This window comes from Lepus europaeus, chromosome 7, assembly GCF_033115175.1.
Source record: "Lepus europaeus isolate LE1 chromosome 7, mLepTim1.pri, whole genome shotgun sequence".
Taxonomy (NCBI): Eukaryota; Metazoa; Chordata; class Mammalia; order Lagomorpha; family Leporidae; genus Lepus; species Lepus europaeus.
This window is the reverse complement of record NC_084833.1, coordinates 10539295-10562487: the sequence shown is the minus strand read 5'-3', so window position 1 is coordinate 10562487 and position 23193 is coordinate 10539295. Positions and strand designations below refer to the sequence as shown.

General features: G+C 46.3%; 1 protein-coding gene and 1 pseudogene across 1 annotated transcript; both read left to right on the top strand.

Annotated features, from left to right (window-relative positions):
* Positions 1-536: 536 nt before the first annotated feature.
* On the top strand, positions 537-9407 carry LOC133764164 (pepsin II-1). Its single transcript, XM_062197840.1, has 9 exons — positions 537-592; positions 995-1154; positions 3101-3218; positions 4029-4147; positions 4768-4967; positions 7370-7486; positions 8005-8149; positions 8250-8348; positions 9258-9407. Exons 1-9 carry the CDS (start codon positions 537-539, stop codon positions 9405-9407), a joined length of 1164 nt encoding a protein of 387 aa, XP_062053824.1.
* Positions 9408-17508: 8101 nt separating this feature from the next.
* On the top strand, positions 17509-18406 carry LOC133764163 (large ribosomal subunit protein uL6-like; annotated as a pseudogene).
* Positions 18407-23193: the final 4787 nt, after the last annotated feature.

Sequence of the window (23193 nt, the reverse complement as noted above, 5' to 3'; positions counted from 1 at the left end):
TGAATCCATCTACACAGGGAAGTTTGTCCAGATCCCCAAACCACTCACTGCTCACATGCTCTGGAGTGGCAGATGCAGCAATGGCAGCTGTTCTCAAAGTAATGGAACTATCTGTCACACTGGGACCAATCAGAGGACACTTATCTCCTGCAACATTGCATTAGTGCTGTGTTCTATGCACTTCTGACCAATTCTGTCAAAACACTGATCTTAGAAAGTTGTACACAGACCTTCCTCATTCTGAAAGTTACACCAATACAACAGCTGGTGGGCCCTCAGCAGGTGCACTCCAATTGTGGGATGTGGTGTGAGTGGAAAGCTACTCAATAAGCAACATCTCAGAACGTGACTCTGAGGGGACTGTCTTATCAGGAACTGTTCTGTTTGGGAGTGTGATAGCAGGTGGCATTTAGAGATTGATAAGAGCTATTATGGTCAGGATTGGCCCGCACATATATAAGCAGTGGCTCTTGCCTGCTGCTGTACACCTTCCACTCGTTCTGCCTTCTCCACTGACTTGGGAGCCAGGAAGAACCATGAAGTGGCTGCTGCTGCTTGGCCTGCTGGCACTCTCCGAGTGCATCGTACACAAGTGAGTCTGGGTATAGGCAGTGGGAAGAGCGGCTCCAAGGGGCAACTTCCTAGCCCTCTGCTCCCTCCCACATCCCATCTGTCTATCTCCATTATCTCCCTCTCTCTCTTCCAACATCCTGAATATTCTTCTTATTCCACCCAAAAAGGGGGCCACACTGCAGTTGTGGTTAAAACCTAAGATGCTGAGTACAATTGGGGTTTGGCTTCAGCCCCACCACTGGCCAGCAGTTGCTTCCTTCTGTGCACTTTGGGTAACAGGTGGGAGACTCTCCCCTCCTCCTTCCTTCTCTCTAGGACCAACTTCTGCATCTTTATAAGGCTTCTCTAGCATTCCCTGAGCAGGATCCTTGTCAATTACCCCTCCTCCCCTAACCATGCCTGCACCAATGCTCTGCCCCAGGGTCCCCCTGGTCAGAAAGAAGTCCTTGAGGAAGAACCTGATTGAGAAGGGCTTGCTGCAGGACTACCTGAAGACTCACACCCCCAACCTGGCCACCAAGTACTTCCCCAAAGAGACCTTTGCCACGGTGTCCACTGAGAGCCTGGAGAACTACCTGGATGTGAGTCATGGGCAGGGGGAAAGGGCAGCCACAAGGACTGAGCCAGGGGTAGAGAGTGACCGGGGGGCTTGAATGAAAGCCAGGGGCTGTGCCCTGATATTAGTAACATAGAGTCAGTCAGGAAAACTCAAATCAAAACTATCATTCTCATTTGCTTTTTACTCATTCATTCATTCTTTTTTATTCTAAGTGCCCTGTTATGTGTCAGATCTTGTGCTGGGCCCAGGAAGACAATAGTGAGCACAGTCATGGTCAAGTAGGGGGACAGAGATGACCTCATTGAGTCTCAGCTTCCAGTAAGATGGCAGACCAGGATGAAGGCCACCAAGTGAAGGTGCCACACAAAGAGTGAGCGGCTCCTACAGGGCAGGGAGGCCTCAGGAGAGCAGTGAAGAAAGAACAGGAGTTTCCAAGAGGAGAGAGTGACTTCTGGGGAGCAGGGAGAGCTCATGCTCAACCTGGGGGTACAGAGAACCAACTGCATTTTAGAAAGAAGAACAGACTGCATGAGAAATATGGAGAGGAAAGGATGGCAATGCCACGTTAGACTGTGGGTCCATGAGTGGGGTAGACCACAGGGAGGCCAGGGGCCAAGAGAGTATGAACTCTAACTGCCACAGATTGAGCTCAATCAATGACGTGGTACAATCTGAGTCCCAAGACCTCTCTGACTTTTATTTAGGACACAATGGCATGCCCTGGATTTCCGTGTCTTGGACTTCCTGGACATGGTGTCTTCTGTGTGGATAGCACACAGCCAAGGGTACAAATACCCTTACCAGTAGTCAAGGGCTTCGCCTCTCAGATCCAACAGACCTGATACAAACGGGGGTTCTAATGCCTGCAGGCCTGGTGATCTTGGGCAATGTTCACATTCTCTTAGCCTTGATGTCCTGGTCTACAGATTAGGCCCACTCAGAGCCACAATCTACAGGCGGCTGCAAGTCACTAACACCATAAACCTCTGGGAGTGCTTAGCATGGGATCTGGCAGGCTCAGAAACAACAGCCCACTTATTCAGCCACAAATATTCACAAAGTACCTGCTCAGTGTCAGTAGCTTCCACATGCTGAGGTCAAAACAACCAGCAAACCAAGGTCCTGGGGCTTACAGTCAAGAGAGGAAGACAAATAAAGAATCATATGAGGTGAATTCAAGTAAAGAGAGGGGACACAAAGCATAATTATTTAATTAATTGGGCCAAGGGGAAAAAGAAACATAGGAGAGGGGGCAAATTTGGATGAAGTGGTGAAGAAGGCTTCTTGGTAGAGGTGACATTTGACAAGAGCTCTGCATGATGAAGAATGAGGCAGCCAAGGAAAGATCCAGTAAAAAATTTTCCTAGCACAAGAAATAGCCAGTGCAAAGGTGTTGGGGTGGGAAGGATCTTGTCATTGTCCAAGAATAGCACAAACACTAGGGTAACTGAAGCAAAGCTAGCAAGGGAGAAAGCGCTGACACTGAGGATAAAAATACAGACAGTTCCCTTTCTTCAAATCTGCTGTCTGCACTGAGGTTTAGGAATAGGAGATCTCCCTGGGTTCCCATGTTTAAATGACTTGTGTGCCTCCTGATCAGCAAGTTAGTGAACAGGCACCTCAGACCTGACTGGCTGGGTGCCACCAGCTACATCCCATCCTCTGAGAAGGTGTGTTCTCCAGGAGGGCGAGACTGACACAGGCAGGGCACCAGCTGAGAGAGGACAGCAGATCAGCCTTGGGTGTGAATGCCCTTAGTAGAGAACAGTCAGAGGCAACCAGGGAGCAATCAGAAAAGACTTCAAGGAAGAGTAGAGACCAAGGCTGGGCTTTGAAGGAGCATGCACTGGAAGGGAAGGTGAGACGAGAGGAGGAGAAGTTGGAGAGGCAGACTGAGGAGCAGGTCTCCAGGAAGGGATAGATGGGAAAGTCCAGGTCTTTGAGCTATGCTGTCCTCAACCCCTGCAGGCCGAGTACTTTGGCACCATCAGCATTGGAACCCCCCCTCAGGAATTCACTGTCATCTTTGACACCGGCTCCTCCAACCTGTGGGTGCCCTCCACTTATTGTTCCAGTCTTGCCTGTTGTGAGTACTTGGCACTGCCCTCCCCTTGTAGCCCAGCAACAGCTGGCACTGGGAACACTGACCACTCAGGGACTTCTCACAGCTCCCATTTCAGCCTCTGGGAGCACTCAGAAATTCACACAACAGTGTGCTTAGTGTAAGTGTTCTGAGGGGTAAAGGGATGAACAGACATGGTCAGATGGACTCAGGGAGCAGAAAGCTTGTAGGGGCCCAAAGTGAGACTTGGAGGAAAGACTGCAGGCTGGCCAGCCATGCTGCGAATACCATGAGACACAGTGATTTAAAGTCACGCTGGCACTCATTGAAGATGAGTGAGCATGTCATTAAAACACACACACACACACACGAGTCTTTACTTTGCTAATGAAGGAGACCTTCTCATTGGAATTCACCACAATGTTTCAAGCTACATCCTCTTCCAGCACTTTGACCTGAGTTTTCATTAATGTGAGGTACCTGTGTAATTGCCCATGCCTTAGCTGGAGCCTTGGCTATGCAGGGGCCTGTGACAGTGCTCAGCACCACTGGCAGCCGGGCTGCTGTGCTCAGTGTTGCCCTGGGGGATCTTGGGAGGACTCAGAGAAGTCTGGGACTGACCACCTGTGAGATGGTGCCAAGAGCCCAACAAGTCCAGGAGGGAACCAAGGTCTCTAGAACCAAAGGCCATCTCACAAGTCACTTTGTGGGAAAGGTTACCTTTCACCACCAGAGCCCCACCAGGGTAAAAAATACCATCCCAGTAAGAAAGCCCCAGCCCACAACCCTTGCCCACACTTTTCAACTTGACTATCTCATTTCCTGCCTTTGCAGTCCTGCATAAGCGATTCAACCCTGATGACTCCTCCACCTTCCAGGCCACCAGCGAGACGCTCTCCATTACCTATGGCACTGGCAGCATGACAGGCATCCTGGGATACGACACTGTGAAAGTAAGCACCTGTGGTCTCTTCCCCTTAACACTGCCTGGCCCAGGGGCCAGCTAACGAAACTTAGGGCACCACAGTGAATCTCCCAGAGCAAGCTCATTCCAGCAGTATGGATCTCCAAGATCACACAAGCCTCCTAATGGGCAATGCAGGGTGTGATGTAGTAGCGCTGGAGCCCTCGGCCAACCTTAGTGCTGAATGTCATGTAGGAAGCAGCGTGAAGGGAAGAAAAGGCTGAATTTCTTTGAGCGTCTCCTCATCTTTTACCTCCCTGTAGTCACATGAGCTCCACAAATCCTGCTGCGTGTGGGAGGTGACAAGGGCCCTAGTATGCCAGGGACTGCTTTGCATCTGCCCATCTGAAATAGACAAATGCACAATGGCCATCCATCCTACAGTACAATCTCACAGCAAGTCACACATTGTGGCCATCTGGACATCAACTGCCAAGGATCTGTGCAGTGAGGAGCCACAGCACTCCTGGGGAAAGTCCCTCACCCTGCCTTCCAGCACGATGCCCAAGAATCTGAGTCCTCCAAGAAATGAAGTAGGATGGTTATAGGTCCAGCAGAGCTCCATGGACAGGCTCTCATGGTGGACATCATCTCTGTCCCCTCATACAGGTTGGAAACATTGAAGACACCAACCAGATCTTTGGCCTGAGCAAGACAGAGCCAGGCATCACCTTCTTGGTTGCTCCCTTTGATGGCATCCTGGGTCTGGGATACCCCAGCATTTCTGCCTCCGATGCCACACCCGTCTTTGACAACATGTGGAACCAGGGCCTGGTGTCCCAGGACCTCTTCTCCGTCTACCTGAGCTCGTAAGTTGCCCAAGACAGGGCCTCCTCCACACTTACCATTTTCACCTGGACCAGCAAAAGCAACTTATCCAGGGCTGGGTGGGCTGGAGAGGATCTTAAAATGAGATTTTCAAGGCCAACATCAAGGTCTATAGAAGGGTTTTCTCATTCATTCTCTCTCTCTCTCTCTCTCTCTCTCTCTCTCTCACACACACACACACACACACACACAAACCATCTTGATTCATTATTATTTACCAGCATAAATTTTTGCTCTTGAATTACTCAGCTGCAATGTCAATAATCAATTGCTCTCCAGTACTGGTTCCCTCATCTATGGCCCTCAAAGGATGCTATTTAGAGTGAAAACGCATTAATGCAGTGACCAAGATCCATAGCAAAAAATGAAAAGAGTTAATTAGGGCTTAGGAGGGGATTTCAAAAATTTTGTGACAAATGAAATTCAAAGATACACTTGGGGAGTTGGTGTTAGTTTCCATGGCTCAGTTACTGCTTTGGGTGCCTGTATCCCATATAGAGTGCCTGGTTTGGGTCCTGACTCCCCTGCTTGCAATTCAGCTCTTTTATACTACTCACCCTGGATAGGAATAGGTGTGACTCACGTACTTGGGTCCCAACACCCACATGGAATACCCAGATTGAGTTCTGGGTTCCAGACTTACACCTAGGCTAACTCAAGCTGTTGTGGACATTTGGAGACTGAAGAAGTAATGGAAGATCCCTGTCTATCTCTCCCTATTGCCCTGCCTTTCAAATATTAAAAAAAAATATATGCTTTGGTACAAATACTTTTAAACCCATGCATAATATTTTTATATGACACTGATTTTCCATGAACATTTTGCGGACTCCTTGGATGCGCAGACTCCAAAACTTTTGGCACCAATATAAATTCTTTTAATATTATTTTTCTAGAAACTTTTTGATGTACTTTTGTATATCTTAAACAATGAAATTATAAAATAATGCAAACAAGTTTTTTTATTTTTTTTTTTTTGACAGGCAGAGTTAGACAGTGAGAGAGAGAGAGAGAGACAGAGAGAAAGGTCTTCCTTTTTCCAAAGGTTCACCCCCCTAAGTGGCCGCTATGGCCGGCGCGTTGCAGCCAGCACACTGCACTGATCTGAAGTCAGGAGCCAGGTGCTTCCTCCTGGTCTCCCATGCAGGTGCAGGGCCCAAGCACTTGGACCATCCTCCACTGCCTTCCCGGGCCACAGCAGAGAGCTGGACTGGAAGAGGAGCAACCGGCACAGAATCCGGCACCCCAACCAGGACTAGAACCCAGGGTGCCGGCACTGCAGGTGGAGGATTAGCCTATTGAGCCGCGGTGCTGGCCACAAGTTTCTTTATTACTTATCAAAATGCAGGGTCAAATAATGAATGGAGAATAAACCAGGTGGGTTTTGGCTAAGTAGACTTTTATGCAAGAAGAGTCAAGGCTATCACCAACTTTCCTCTATCCCTCACGTCCTCCTCGTAACACTGTTGGTCATCAGTCATGATTTCCTTCAGATGTTAACAATTCTGCTCGATGTTGATTGTACTCTCACACACATACACCAAAGACGGGTGGGTTAAAGTGAGTGGGGCTGTGTTTCATACATGGCCAGTTGGTGACTAATTTCTCATTACCCTCTATAATTGCATCTCTACCACCCTGAAATGGTAGAGATTTAGAAAATGGATTTCCAATAACAAAGACCCCCAACGTAGGGCTCTTTTATCCTTTGTGTCCCTAGGCCACTCAGTATTCAGGTTTGTCTTGGTCCTCACCTGCTCAAATGAGAACTAAAGTATCTCTTGTGAGCCACTGCATCTCCCCATTGAGACGAAGGTCACTCAGCTCAGCACCATGAGCATTTTAGAGTATTGCTGGGGCTGTCCATGGCACTGTTTAGGATACGTAGCAGATCCCTGACCTGACCCCTTGGAGCTCAGTAGCACCACCAACATCCAGACAATAAGAACTGTCTCCAGATATTGAAAATACTTACACTGGCTGAGAACAAGGGAACTACACCATTGAGTCCTTAGGAACCAAACCTGTCCACTGTTCACTTCTCTTGTGGTCCCCATGGCAACCATAACGGGTATCTGGGTATATACAACACATTTGGGAACTCAAAAATTCCAGGCTCTACTTTTGGCTGCTACTCCCCTCTGTGTGACCTTGAGCAAACTGCCTTACTTCTTGACCCTCAGAGATTTTGTAAAGTGGAAATAATAATACTGAACACTGCCTGGACCTGGTATAACATTAAGAGTACTCATGTCTGTCACACATTCAGCACAGCTCCTGGCACTGATGAGTATGCCATCCAGTGTTGCTCTGAGACTGTACATAGCAGATATGCAACGTATGCATGAGAGAATGCGTGTCTTCTCCCCTGTACCTTCCACAGCAATGGCGAGAAGGGCAGCATGGTGATGTTTGGCGGCATTGATTCTTCTTACTACACTGGAAGCCTGAACTGGGTGCCTGTTTCTCATGAGGGCTACTGGCAGATCACCATGGACAGGTGAGACCACACTGCTGCATGGAGTCCTGCCCTGAGTCCCAATCCTATTTCTTTACATACTCATAGGTGAGTCGCTGTTGTGTTATGCCTACAACAGCCAGCACAGGAGAAAGTGGGAAATTGGCCAAGCCAGAAAAAGCCCAGGATAGGTGCCTCATTAGAAGCAGAGAATAGAAGGGCTGTCCAGGGGCCCAACTCCTCTATAAGTAAAATCAGCCACTTCCTGTCCAGGAGGCAGCCCCACTTCCCAGAAACCACAGGGATGACTATAAAACCCACATATTCACACCTCTCAACATTTAGGGGAACTGGGAATCATCGCACAACCTTGCTGTCTAGGAAGAATCACTGGAGTCTAAGATTAGGAACAAATGACTTAAAAATTGGCTCAAGCCATACATGCCCAGGCCCTGTTGTAACCTGTCTTCTCGGGGGGGCAGTCTCTGAGGAGAGTCCATCCAGGGTTGCAGGAGAAAGTCTTGTGGACTCAGATAACCCTTCCTTGATCTCACCCTCAGCGTCACCATCAATGGAGAGACCATCGCTTGTGCAGATAGCTGCCAGGCCATCGTTGATACCGGCACCTCTCTGCTGGCTGGCCCCACCAGTGCCATCTCCAAAATCCAGAGCTACATTGGAGCTTCCAAGAACCTCTTGGGCGAGGCAAGTCCAGCCTCAAATGTTCTGTTCTAGACTCAAGTGGTGGAAGTCCCATGCAGAAGGCATGAACTCCCTGTAATCCTGCTACCCTTACACCTTCCAGAATATCATCAGCTGCTCTGCCATAGACTCCCTGCCTGACATTGTCTTCACCATCAACAATGTCCAGTACCCTCTGCCTGCCAGTGCCTACATCCTGAAGGTAAGGGGCACTGGGCCAGCCTCAGGGTGGGCCCACACAGCAGGTGGCCAAAAACTGACATCTGCAGGAGGGAAAGCACACTTCACTCAACTGAAGCCAAAGGCAGACTGACTGACACCTGCTCTGCACAGCCTGCAGACAGAATGAGTGTAACCACAAGCCATGCATAAATGAGAGCATGGATGAAAACCCCTAAGGGGAAAAATGGGGCAAATGATGATGGCATGAAAAGAGGACTCTGTCCATTTGGACTCCTAGGTATGACCCCTGAGTCCCAATGTCCAGTTCATTATTTCTGATCAAGGTGCAAACTTTCTCAACCTGTTTCCTCATGTAAAACCAGAGCTGTCCCTCTCAGAGCACGGTTAAGGTAAACACATGAAAGTGACCACATCTTTAGTCCAATGAGCCACAGGAGCACTCCTTGCCTTCTTCTGTACTACCAGGTGCAAAACCAGTTTTTCCCAGTGAGCTGAAGTACTCACACCTGGCTCTCCCCAGGCTAGTCTAATGTGCAGCCCAGGCTGCACCCAGTAACCCAGGGAAAAAGAACCAATGCCTACCGGGTGTACCACTGGCTGGGATGAGAATACTGAGAAGTGGTTTCATTCAGGGTTTCCAAACATCTTTCACAGAGCTGACTTCTCCCTAAATACCAGTGCTGAGGTCAGGGTTTGTGTGTCTGCCAAACGTACCAGATATTCTTTGGCAATCTGTCCACACAAAGATGCAGTGGCCATTTTCTGCATGAACACCCCAGGTCTGCAACAACCACATCCCTGGACACTGAGTCAGGAAGCCCGGGCTTCCATTTCCCCTGCTGGCAGTCGGGGAGAACTTGACGTGCACTACCCAGCCCTGTCACCCTCACACTCTGTCCCATCTCCTGTGCTGTTCTCTGTTCTGCAGGAAGATGACGACTGCCTCAGTGGCTTCGATGGCATGAACCTCGACACCTCCTACGGCGAGCTCTGGATCCTGGGTGACGTCTTCATCCGCCAGTACTTCACCGTCTTCGACCGGGCCAACAATCAGGTCGGCCTGGCTGCCGCAGTTTAACCTGCAGCTTTGAAACCACTTCCAGAGATCTGGCCTCAGTCCTGCTCCCCTTAGGTGGACAGAATTCCCCTGACTTCTTCCTGAAATAATCACCTTCTAATAGAAGTAGATGCTTGACCCTGTTCCCATCACTCTAACAGTGTAGAATAAAGACAGCTGATGAAAATGTGTGTGTGGCCGCTTCTCCTTACCAGTATGTCTCCTCCCATTGCTGGGGCCAGAACACCAGGCAAACAAACAGAAATGACCATGTCCACTTGCACAGCACTGAACACTGACATTTGATAACAGCACCAGGCGTCAAATGCACATCAGCAGGTCCTGCTAGGAGCACCACAAACAGACCAGACACACTGGGCTCAGTCTCCAAATAGAGGAGGAAACCTAGGCCAGTAGTTGAGGGAGTCAAAGTCTAACTTCTCCCAAAGCCAAAAAGACATAATAAGAAAAGGGGGTCCAAGTGATCAATTTCAGCTCACAATTGATGGCTCTGATAGGTCTAAGAGTCAAAGGGATCACACAAACAAGACAAGTGTCTGCTAATACTAACTGATAGAATCAAAAAGGGAGAGAAGGATCCAACATGGGAAGCGGGATACACAGCAGACTCATAGAATGGCAGATGTCCTAAACAACACTCTGGCCTCAGAATCAGCCCTTAAGGCATTCGGATCTGGCTCAAGAGCCCATGAGAGTATTTTAGGCATGGAAAGCCAAGATACCATGGAAAAAAAAAAAAGAAGAAGTAAATGAAAGATCTCTGTGAGTGAGATCCCAGTGGAAAGAACGGGGCCATCAAAGAAGGAGGTACCTTTCTCCGAAGGGAGGAGAGAACTTCCACTTTGACTATGACCCTATCGGAATAAGATCAAAGTCAGCGAACTCTAAAGGCTTCCAAAGCCCTGACAACTCATGACTAGAGCCTAGGGAGATTACTGACGCCATGAACAGGAGTGTCGAATTGTTAAGTCAGCAACAGGAGTCACTGTGTACTTACACCCCATGTGGGATCAGTCCTTAATGTGTTGTCTAATGTGAAGTGATACTATAACTAGTACTGAAACAGTATTTTTATACTTTGTGTTTCTGTGTGGGTACAAACTGATGAGGTCTTTACCAATTATATACTGAATTGATCTTCTGTATATAAAGAGAATTGGAAATGAAAAAAAAAACCTGGTGTTAAATTGGAAATGGCATAGAAAATTAATTAATTTAAAAAAAAATATTATGTAGGATCTCTGTCTTTAATGTGCTGTACACTGTTATTTAATGCTATAACTAGTACTCCAATGGTAGTTTTTTCACTTTGTGTTGCTATATGGGGCAAACTGTTGAAATCTTTACCTAATTTATACTAAACTGATCTTTTGTATATAAAGAGAATTGAAAATGAATCTTGATGTGAATGGAAGGGGAGAGGGAGCAGGAAAGGGGAGGGTTGCGGGTGGGAGGGAAGTTATGGGAGGGGGGAAGCCATTGTAACCCATAAGCTGTACTTTGGAAATTTATATTCATAAAATAAAAGTTTAATTAATGAAAAAATAAAAAAGAAAAGGGGGAACGTTAAGGGGAGGAGCTATGGTGGTGGTCTTTCCAAGCAGGCAGGAGGAATCCATGCTGTTAGACCCGCAGGGGAATGCTGACACTCAAGACCTTCCAAATTACACTTTGTGATGAGATGACAACTGAGAAGCTAAAGACTCTGAGTATTAGACCAAAAATTGATCCATTTCACCATCGTGGTAGGCATTTTGTGCAGTAGTGAAGATATCTCTAAAGGACACATACGTTCCACCCACATTAGAGTGCCTGGATTAAAATTCAGCTGGGCTTCCAGCTCCAACTTCCTGTTAATGCCCCTCTGGTAGGCAGTAGGTGGTCGTTCTAGTGCCTGGATTCCTGCCATTCACGCGGGAGACTGAGCTGGAGTTCCGGTCTCCTTGTTTCGGCCCAGCCTCAGCTTTTGCCTCATTTGGGAAGTGAACCAGCAGATGGAAGATCTTGTATGTGTGTCTCTATCAGTCTGTCTGTCTCTCTCACTTTCTCTAAATGTCTTTTCATTAAAAATTGAAGAAAGAAGGAAGGAAAGAAAAAAGAAAAAGGAAAATAGTAAAAAGAAGGACAGAAGAAAAGAAGGGGAGGGGCCGGAGCTGTGGCACAGCAGGTTAAAGCCCTGGCTTACAGTGCCAGCATCCCATATTGGCACCAGTTCAAGTCCTGGCTGCTCCACTTTGAATCCAGCTCTCTGCTAATGGGCCTGGGAAAGCAGAAGATGGCCCAAGTCCTTGGACTCCTGCACCCACGTGGGAGATTCAGAACAAGTTTCTGGCTCCTGACTTTGGATGGGCTCAGATCCAGCCATTGCAGCCATTTGGGTAGTGAACCAGTGGATGGAAAACATGTGTGTCTGTCTGTCTGTCTGTCTCTCTCTCTCTCTCTCTACCTCTCTCTGTAACTCTTTCAAAATAAATAAAATAAACCTTATAAAGAAGAAGAAGGAAGGAAGGGGAGAAGGAAGATGCTTTTCCACTTCCTGAGTCGAAGTGGTTCTGATATGGGATAGGGATAGGCAGGAATCTAGCGTAGGATCTGCAGTGTTGGAAGTATCTGGAAGATACAAGCCATCACCCCATATGTAATACTATCCTCCTACTTGCCAGTCAGAATGCTCGCACCCCACATTGATCTGTTCCATCCAGGACGTGGGAGAAGAAGCCATGACTATATATATAAATATCCAGGTGGAATTAAATTGTTGTTTCCTAAAATGATCTGGTATAGCCCTTAGAGGCATTACCTCCCACCTCTTAAAAAAGGCCAGCAACTGGGGGTGGGGGAGCTCTCTCTTAAGTCTGAAACTACAACTGGAGAGGGTGCTCTTTTTCTGTTTTCCCTACCTCCACATATTTCTACTTTTGGGCACACTACTCACTCATGACAGGTGTTTGTGGAGCAACCAATGCATGCTCTCGCTTGCCCTTTCCTTCCATCCCTCTGTGTGTGTGTGTGTCTGTGTGTCTGTGTGTCTGTGTGTGTTTGCTAGGTGTGAGTTTGCTTTCTCAAATTTCAAACAAAACATTATCACTTTGTGTACCATATGCCACCTTATACTTAGAATGTGTCTCTGGATACAAGGCAAGAACCTAGAAAACTTTAATACTCCACTCCCTAACTTCATATTGGGGAGCAAGTCAGGAGCTTGGAAAACACTGGACAAGAGATGCCAGTAGAGGAAGTGAGTCTCTGTCTCACAAGTAGATCCTAGATACTTGTTTAAAAAAAAAATCCTGGGGCTGGCGCTGTGGTATAGATTTTTTTATGGCCTGGGAAAGCAATGGAAGATGACCCAAGTCCTTGGGCCCCTGAACCCATGTGGGAGATCTGGAAGAAGCTCCTGACTCCTGGCTTCAGATTGGTGCTGCTCTGGTCATTGCGGCCATTTGGGGAGTGAACCAGCAGGTGGAAGATATCTCTCTCTCTCTCTCTCTCTCTGCCTCTACCTCTGTAACTCTGCCTTTCAAATAAATAAACAAATCTTTTTTCAAGACATTCTGAAATTTATCTCCCCTCCTCAATTCACTTGCAATTTGGGCAGATTTGTTAACTTGCAAATGTAGATGGCTTTGTTGCAAATTATATTTTACAGGAGTGGAACTTAGAGAAGTTGTTATTGTTAAGGGGATTCCTACAGGAAAATAGAAGAGGACAGGCCCCTCTATGCACTCATTGGTAATTTACAAATGCCACAGTTTAACTGCAGTGTGTTTCTAAAGTTAATCTTTGATGAGATTCCAAGATGGCAGAACAGGGAACAGAGTACTGCACTAGGGGATAAATAGTAAAAAATAAATAAATAAATAAATAAACAAACAAACAAAAGTGTTGGAAATACATCCTCAGGGGAGAGTCAGAGACAAAACCACAGTGGAAATTCTAAAAGATGAACACCATGGATCTGTGTGCAAGGTGTGGATACACAGCACAAACACGGACACAACACATGACCCTGGCAACCGAGAGCCAGAGAAAGCGCCAGCGTTGGAGACTGAGGTGAGATCAGACTGCAGCAACCCGTGCCACTGGTCATATAGCCAGAGGAAGAGCGCGGCGTTAGTCCGCCCTGGAGCCCTAGGTTGGAGAGGGTACCTGCTGACCCAGTGAAAAAAGGGGGGAGGCACATTTCTCTCACCCCATCCCGCCAACAAAGGTGTCCGACAACCAGCTAAGAGAGGCCAGGCACCTCCCTGCACACAGCAACTGGCTGAGACAAGACACCAACTTCTCAGCAGTACTGGTGGCAGCAGCTCTGGGAAAAGACCAGCAGGGAGAAGACCATATTCGGCGAGTGGTTCCTGTGTACTCACGTGACCCGGAGATTCTAGCAGAGGGAACATTCTGCATTTCCCACTGACTTTGAGTCTGGCTGGAAGGATTGACAGGGGACTTTGCACCCATGTAGGACTGTGAGGCACCCCTCAGCCTCCCAATATACCACAGGCTGCAGAGTTCAAGCTGCCTAGGTGGAGCACCCATGGGCAGCTGGCTCTGGGGACATCTGCCTCTCTGTGGACCAGAGCACACTGAGGCCATCTGGTTAGGCTAAGTGTCTGCGGGCCCCTCAGCCTTTAGCAGAATGTCTTGTGTATGCAGGCTGTAAGCTGTGACAGGGAGGTTCGCTCTGAGACCTGCTTGCACCTCTCCCTACTGTTAACGTCCAGTTCTGTGTATGAGCTTGTTGTTTTGACCATATCTTCAAGCTAGTCACAATCTTCCACCCAGAACTAGCAGAAGGGGGGGCTGGGTCCGCCAAAGAGGAAGTTAGCTCCTAGCAACTCCCATTTGGACTATCACCAAGGGACCGCCACTATCTCCATGGGCCACAGGCACACATTCTGTGAAACCCCCATCCAACAGGACCCCATAAGAAAATAGCAAGACCTTAAAAACCCTGTGCACTTTTCTGAAAACTAGTGTCCATCTGAGGCACTCCATCTCAGCTCCTTTCAGATGAGATGCTTTTACTTTTGTTTTGCAAAACAGACAAAAAAAATAAAGCTTCCACTTCTTTGCAAACTGTTTCCTGGCCTCTTACTTCCACACTAAGCTGAGGAAAAGAACCCACGAAACTCCATCTGGTAACCACCCAACCTGCTACGACCAGTAACATGGATCCTCTGCACCCCGTGACTGTGTAAGCCCTGTGTGCTGAGGCTGTGGGGACTCTGACTACACCACAGGACGCAGGGTGTAGCTGGGTCTTTGGGCAATCACTGTGTGTGGCTCCACACACTCAGAGCTCCCTGATTTCCTAGGGTGGGTCATTGCAGCAGGATCCATGCTGACAGTGATGACTTCACAGACCCTTTGTGTGGTTCACACAGCAGTGTTGATAAGCATTGCACCCATTGAGTGCTAACACCTAGGCACCGATCACCTTGGAAGAGAAAAGATGAGGGTGGGATCACACCAGCAGAGGAAAACATACTCACCTTTGGCTAATAAGAGATCTACCAGGCCCAACTTGGGTTAGAATTATTTATTTATTTGAAAGTCAGAGTTACACAGAGAGAGGAGAGGCAGAGAGAGAGAGAGAGAGAGGTCTTCCATCCAATGGTTCACTCCCCAACTGGCCACAACAGCCAGAGATGAGCCAATCTGAAGCCAGAAGCCAGGAGCTTCTTCCGGGTGCAGGGGCCCAAGGACATGGGTCATCTTCTACTGCTATCCCAGGCCATAGCAGAGAGCTGGATCGGAAGTGGAGCAGGCCGGCGCCGTGGCTTAACAGGCTAATCCTCCGCCTTGCGGCGCCGGCACACCGGGTTCTAGTCCTGGTTGGGGCGCCGGATTCTATCCCGGTTGCCCCTCTTCCAGGCCAGCTCTCTGCTATGGCCCGGGAAGGCAGTGGAGGATGGCCCAAGTCCTTGGGCCCTGCACCCGCATGGGAGACCAGGAGAAGCACCTGGATCCTGTCTTCGGATCAGCGAGATGCGCCGGCCGCAGCGGCCATTGGAGGGTGAACCAACGGCAAAGGAAGACCTTTCTCTCTGTCTCTCTCTCACTATCCACTCTGCCTGTCAAAAAAAAAAAAAAAAGGAAGTGGAGCAGCCAGGTCTTGAACCTGTGCCCATATGGGATGCCCACACTTCAGGCCAGAGCGTTAACCCGCTGCACCACAGTGCCAGCCCCCAACTTGGGTTAGATACTCGTCCCACCCTGGAGCACTGACCAGAGCTCCCTGGCCACACCCAGCACACACCTCTGGGTATTCACTGAAAGTACAAACATTCCACTAAGCCACAGAAACATAGTTCAAAGAGAAAAGTCATGAGAGGAAAAAAACCAACAAGTATCTCTACATATGCCTAAAAGTAAATGTAGAAATCCAAGAAATAAGAATAGGGAAGACAACATGACCTCCCTAAAGGAACACAACTATACTTCAATATTAGAATGTGAAGATGAAGAGACAGAAGAAATGCCTGAAATGGAATTTTAAAAATTAATCATAGGTTGACTCAGAAGCAATGAGAAGCAAATTCACGAATTAAAGAAATGCACACATGACATGACTGAACCTTTTTCCCATGAAATTGAAATTTTTAAAGAAAAATCAAAATGAAATATTAGAAACGAACAATTCAATAGATCAAATAAAAATATGTTGGAAAGCCTTAACAACAGACTTGATAAGGCAAAATAAAGACTATCTGAGTTAGAAAACAAATCTTGCAAATTTTTCAGTTGGAATAAAAAAATGAATAAATTAGGAAAATTAAAAACACTGTTGGAGATTTATGTGATATTATCAAATGACCCAACATATGGGACATAGGAGTTCCTGAAGGGGTGGAAACAGAGAATGGATTAGAAAGCCTATCTAGTGAAATAATTACAGAAAATTATTCTCCCAATTTGGAGAAAGGGATGTCCAAATACAGGAAGCACATAGAACTCCTAATAGACATGACTAGAAAAGATCCTCACCCGACACACTGTAGTCAAACTCTCCACAGTAAACATAAAGAAATTTCTAACAGGCATGAGAGAAATGCTAAATTACTTTCAGAGGATCTCCAATTAGACTCACAGCTGACTTCTCATCAGAAACCCTACAGACTAGGAGAGAATGCAGAGACATAGTCCAAGTCTTAATGGAAAAAAAATTGTCAACCTGGGATACTATACCCTGCAAAGCTCTCATTTATGAATGAAGGAGAAATAAAGACCTCCCATTACAAACAAAAATTGAAAGAATTTGTCACCACCTGTCCAGCCTTACGAAATATGCTTAAGAATGTTCTACACACAGAAACACGGAAACATGATCATCACTATGAAAGAATGTGAAGGAAGAAAATCTCCTGGGGCCGGCACTGTGGCATAGCAGGTAAAGCCGCTGCCTGCAGTGCCAGCATCCCATATGGATGCCGGTTTGAGTCCTGGCAGTTCCACTTCTGATCCAGCTCTCTGCTATGGTCTGGGAAAACAGTGGATGATGGCCCAGGTGCCTGGGGCCCTGAACCCGCATGGGAGACCCAGGAAGCTCCTGGCACCTGGCTTCAGATCAGCCCAGCTCTGGAGGTTGTGGCCAACTGGGGAGTGAACCAGCATTGGAAGACCTTTCTCTCTCTCTCTCTCTCTGTAACTACCTCTCAAATAAATAAATAAAAATATTTTAAAAAAGAAAATAAAATATCCCAGTAAAAGTACAAAGGAAATCCAAAGTAATAGTAGGAATATTTATGGGAAAACGGCAGGTAAAAGTCGTTATTTATCAACAGTCACCTTGAATGTAAATGGCCTCAGTTTTTCTGTTAAAAGACATAGACTGTCAGAATGAGTTAAAAAACAAGACCTATTTATTTGCTGCCTGAAAGAATCACACCTCACCAACAAAGATACAAATGGACTGAAAGTGAAAGGATGGAAAAAGATATTCCATGCTAATGGAAATCAAAAAAATGGCAGGTACAGCAATCCTAATATAAGACAAAATAGACTTTAACATAAAAACTGTTAAAAGAGCTCTCTGCCGCATCTACTGCGAGAATGAAGACCATTCTCAGCAATCAGACTGTCGACATCCCAGAAAATGTCAGACTGTCGACATCCCAGAAAATGTCGACATCAGTCTGAAGGGGCGCACAGTCATTGTGAAGGGGCCCAGAGGACCCCTGCGGAGGGACTTCAATCACATCAATGTGGAACTCAGTCTCCTGGGAAAGAAAAAGAAGAGGCTCCGGGTTGACAAATGGTGGGGAAATAGAAAGGAACTGGCAACTGTTCGCACGATCTGTAGTCATGTACAGAATATGATCAAGGGGGTCACACTGGGCTTCCGTTACAAGATGAGGTCTATGTATGCTCACTTCCCCATCAATGTGGTTATTCAAGGGAACAGGTCTCTTGTTGAAATCAGAAATTTCTTGGGTGAAAAATACATCTGAAGGGTTCGGATGAGGCCAGGTGTTGCCTGTTCAGTGTCTCAAGCCCAGAAAGATGAATTAGTGCTTGAAGGAAATGACATTGAACTTGTTTCAAATTCAGCTGCTTTGATTCAGCAGGCAACAACAGTTAAAAATAAAGATATCAGGGCCGGTGCCGCGGCTTAACAGGCTAATCCTCCGCCTTGCGGCGCTGGCACACCGGGTTCTAGTCCCGGTCGGGGCACCGGATTCTGTCCCAGTTGCCCCTCTTCCAGGCCAGCTCTCTGCTATGGCCCGGGAAGGCAGTGGAGGATGGCCCAGGTCCGTTGGAGGGTGAACCAGCGGCAAAAAGGAAGACCTTTCTCTCTGTCTCTCTCACTATCCACTCTGCCTGTCAAAAAAAATTTTTAAAATAAATAAATAAATATAAAGATATCAGAAAATTTTTGGATGGTATCTATGTCTCTGAAAAAGGAACAGTTCAGCAGGCTGATGAATAAGACCTAAAAGTTGTCCGGCTGCAGAAACAAGAACCCAAATTGTGTCTTGTGGTATTTTAATAATGCAATAAAAGACTGTTGATTTGAAAAAAAACTGTTAAAAGAGACAAAGAAAGGCACTATATAATGACTTATCCATAGTATGCAGGGATGGTTCAACACTTGAAAATCAATCAATGTAATGCATCACATTAACAAACTGAAGAACAAAAACCATATGATTATTGCTATTATCCTAAAGTTGTATTTATGAAGTGCATTAAGTTTGTATTCCTTAAATAAAGATTTCTTTGGGAAAGAAAAAGAAAAAAAAATTTTTTTTATTTTTGACAGGCAGAGTGAACAGTGAGAGAGAGACAGAGAGAAAGGTCTTCCTTTGCCGTTGGTTCACCCTCCAATGGCCGCTGCAGCCAGCACACCACGCTGATCCGAAGGCAGGATCCAGGTGCTTCTCCTGGTCTCCCATGCGGGTGCAGGGCCCAAGGACTTGGGCCATCCTCCACTGCACTCCCTGGCCACAGCAGAGAGCTGGGCTGGAAGAGGGGCAACCGGGACAGAATCCGGCGCCCCGACCAGGACTAGAACCCCGTGTGCCGGCACCGCTAGGCGGAGGATTAGCCTGTTGAGCCACAGCGCCGGCCTAGAAAAAAAAATTTTAAAACCATATGATTATCTCAACAGAAGCAAAAAAGCATTTGATAATATACACATCCTTTCATGATGGAAACCTGAAGCAAATCGGGTACAGAGGAAATGATCCTCAACACAATCATGACAATATATGACAAACACACAGCATCATATTGAATGGGGGAAAGTTGGAAGCATTCACACTGAGATCCGGAACTAGAAAAGGATGCCTACTCTCACCACTGCTATTCAATACAATGTTGAAAGTTTTAGTCAGATCCATCAGGCAAGAAAAAGAAATCAAAGGGATACAAATTGGAAAGGAGAAAGTCAAACTATCTCTATTTGCAAGATGACATAATTCTATATATAAGAGATCCAAAAGCCTCCACTGAGAGACTATTGGAACTCATAAAACAGCTTGGTAAATTGGCATATAAAATCAACACACTAAAATCAATAGCCTTTGTATACACAGACAATGCCACAATGCCATGGCTGAGAAAGAACTTCTAAGATCAATCCCATTTATAATAGTTACCAAAAAAATTAAATACCTTGGAATAAATTTAACCAAGAATGTCAAGAATCTCTACAATGAAAATTACAAAACATTAGAGAAAGAAATAGAAGACACAAAAAATGGAAAAGTCTTTCATGTTCATGGATTAGAAGAATCAATATCATCAAAATGTCCATACATACTACCAAAAGCAATTTACAGATCCAGTGCGATTCAAATCAAAATATCAGTGACAGGGGCCGGTGCTGTAGTGTAAACCTGCCACCTGCAATGCCGGCATCCCAAATGGGTGCCAGTCCTGGCTGCTCCACTTCTGATCCAGCTCTCTGCTTATGACCTGGAAAAGCACTAGAAGATGGCCCAAATCCTTGGGCCCCTACACCCATGTAGACCCACAAGAAGCTCCTGGCTCCTGGCTTCAGATCAGCATAGCTCTGGCCGTTGCAGCCATCTGGGAAGTTAACCAGTAGACAGAAGACCTCTCTTTCTCTCAGCTTCTGCCCCTCTGTAACTCTGCCTTTCAAATAAATAAATAAATATTTTTTAAAAATACCAATGACATCTTTATCAGATCTAGAAAAAATGGTGCTAAAATTCATATGGAAACACAACAGACCCCGAATAGCTAAAGTAATCTTATACAACAAAAACAAAGCACACAGAGGACATCTGCCCATTCTTGTGAACTAATTGAAGACTTCAAATACCTCTTCAGAAAACAAAATAAGCATTATTTCCCTTTAGCATATTAAAGCTGTTGCACTTTATGACAGACATGTTTTACCTACCTCTTCTGTTACTCTCATGAAGCTACCTCTGGCAAGAAGACTCCTTAGTGAGTTTTTCCCATCATGATAATAAAATATCCTGCTATGCCTCATGAAGCCACTATTAAAGATCTGTTGGTTGGAGCTGGCACCATGGAGTAGTGGACTAAGCCTCCGCTTGAGGTGCTGGCATCCCATTTGGGCACCAGTTCGTGTCCTGAACGCCCCTCTTCCCATCCAGCTCTCTGTGGTACAGCCTGGGAAAACACTGGAAGATGGTCCAAGTGCTTGGGCCCCTGTACCCATGTGGGAAACCTGGAAGAAGCTCCTGGCTCCTGGCTTTGGATCAGCTCAGCTCTAGCCATTGCAGCCATTTGGGGAGTGAACCAGCAGATGGAAGACCTTTCTCTCTGTTTCTCCCTCTCTCTGTAACTCTACCTCTCAGATAAACAATATATCTTTTTTAAAAAATTCTGTTTATTGCCTGGTGCAAAATACCCTACACTTCGGGCCAGCTTTTACAGCAAGTGCTCAAATCTGTGGATTCTCTAAGGTAGTCATGTATAGACAACTAGCCTTAGAATCTACACTGATCAAACAAGGAGAAGCGTATGCAATGATTAATGGAATCTGTCACATCTACTCTATTTTTTTCTTTTTTTTTTATTTTTTTCTTTTGTGGTTTTTTTGTTTTTGTTTTTGTTTTTTATTCTTGTTGTTTTTTGGTTCTTTTTCCTTTCTTATCTTTCTTTTTTTATTTTTTTTTCTTTACACATCTACTCTAATAGCAATATATTTACTTAGAAAGATATTGCAGGGGCCGGTGCTGTGGCATAGGTTAAGACTCTGCCTGCAGTGCTGGCATCTCATGTGGATACCTATTCGAGTCCCAGCTGCTCCACTTCCAATCTACCTTCCTGCTAATGTACCTGGGAAAGCAGTGAAAGATGGCCCGGGTAATTGGGCCCCTGCACCAAAGTAGGAGACCCAGAAACTCCTGGCTTCAGCCTGACCTGGCCATTGTAAACATTTGGAGAGTGAACCAATGGATGGAAAATTCCTCTCCCTCTCTCTCTCTCTCTCTCTCTCTCCTCCACCCCCCTTCTCCTTTTGTGTTCCTGCCTTTCAAATAAATAAATAAATCCATTACAAGAGATATTACAAATGTTCATGTCCAGCTTAAGTGACTTTATAATCTATCATTGCCAACTATTTGGGAAACAAATAGAATATACTTCCTTTCTTAAAGAGGAGTCCATCTCGAGGATATGGGGGAAACAGCACACTAATCCACTGTTGGTGGGAATGCAAACTGCTAAAACTATGGAAGTCAGTTTGGAGATTCCTCAGAAACCTAAATATAGCCCAACCACACGATCCAGCCATCCCACTCCTTAGAATTTACCCAAGGGAAATTAAATTGGCAAATAAAAGAGCTAACTGCACCCCCATGTTTATTGCAGCTCAATTCACAATAGTCAAGACATGGAATCAACCTAAATCCCCATAAATAGAAGACTGGATAAAGAAATTATGGGATATGGGATATAGTATTCTATAAATACTATACAGTGGTAAAAAAAAAATGAAATCCAGTCATTTGCAACAAAATGGAGGAATCTGGAAAACATCATGCTGAGTAAAATAAGCCAGTCCCAAAGGGACAAATATCATATGTTCTACTTGATCTGTGACAACTAACTGAGCACCTAAAAGGAAACCTGTAGAGGGCCGGCGCCGCGGCTCACTAGGCTAATCCTCTGCCTTGCGGCGCCGGCACACCGGGTTCTAGTCCCGGTCGGGGCACCGATCCTGTCCCGGTTGCCCCTCTTCCAGGCCAGCTCTCTGCTGTGGCCAGGGAGTGCAGTGGAGGATGGCCCAAGTGCTTGGGCCCTGCACCCCATGGGAGACCAGGAGAAGCACCTGGCTCCTGCCATCGGAACAGCGCGGTGCGCCTGCCGCAGCGCGCCTACCGCGGCGGCCATTGGAGGGTGAACCAACGGCACAAGGAAGACCTTTCTCTCTGTCTCTCTCTCACTGTCCACTCTGCCTGTCAAAAAAAAAAAAAAAAAAAAAAAAGGAAACCTGTAGAAGTGAAACTGACACTATGAGAAACAATGACTTGATCAGCCCTTGTCCTGACTGTCGAGGAACAGCTTATTATTTTATTCTTTTTAGTATTTTCTTTTTCTATTTAATACCATTGGTTGAACTCTTTAACACACAATTATTCTTAGGAGTTTAAATGCAACTGACAATTGATCCCTGTTAAAAATAAGAGTGGAGGGGGTGGCACCATGGCTCACTTGCTTAATCCACCACCTGTGGTGCCGGCATCCCATATGGGCGCTGGTTCTAGTCCCGGTTGCTCCTCTTCCAGTCCGGCTTTCTGCTGTGGCCCAGGAGGGCAGTGGAGGATGGCCCAAGTGCTTGGACCCCCGCACCCGCATAGGAGACCAGGAGGAAGCATTTGGCTCCTGGCTCCTGCTTCGGATTGGCACAACACCAGGGACTGAACCAACGGAAAAAGGAAGATCTTTCTCTCTGTCTCTCTCCCACTGTCTATAATTCTACCTGTCAAATCAAAAAAAGAGTGGAAATAAGAGATGGAGGAAATATACAGTTCAGCACACACTCACTCGGACTTACCCCTAAGGGTAAAGCTGAAAATGTGCCATAGGTCTCCAAATCTCATTAAGTGGGCAGGTACCAATGCCATCTTACTAGTTAAAGTGATAAGTTTAAGTTCATAATTGATCAAAAAGATAGGATTAAGTGTCAACGGGATCACATAAATAAGACCAGTGTCTGCTAATAATAATTGATAGAATTAAAAAAGAGAGAATCGCCGGCGCCATGGCTCAACAGGCTAATCCTCCACCTTGCGGCGCCAGCACACCGGGTTCTAGTCCCAGTCCGGTCGGCGCACCGGATTCT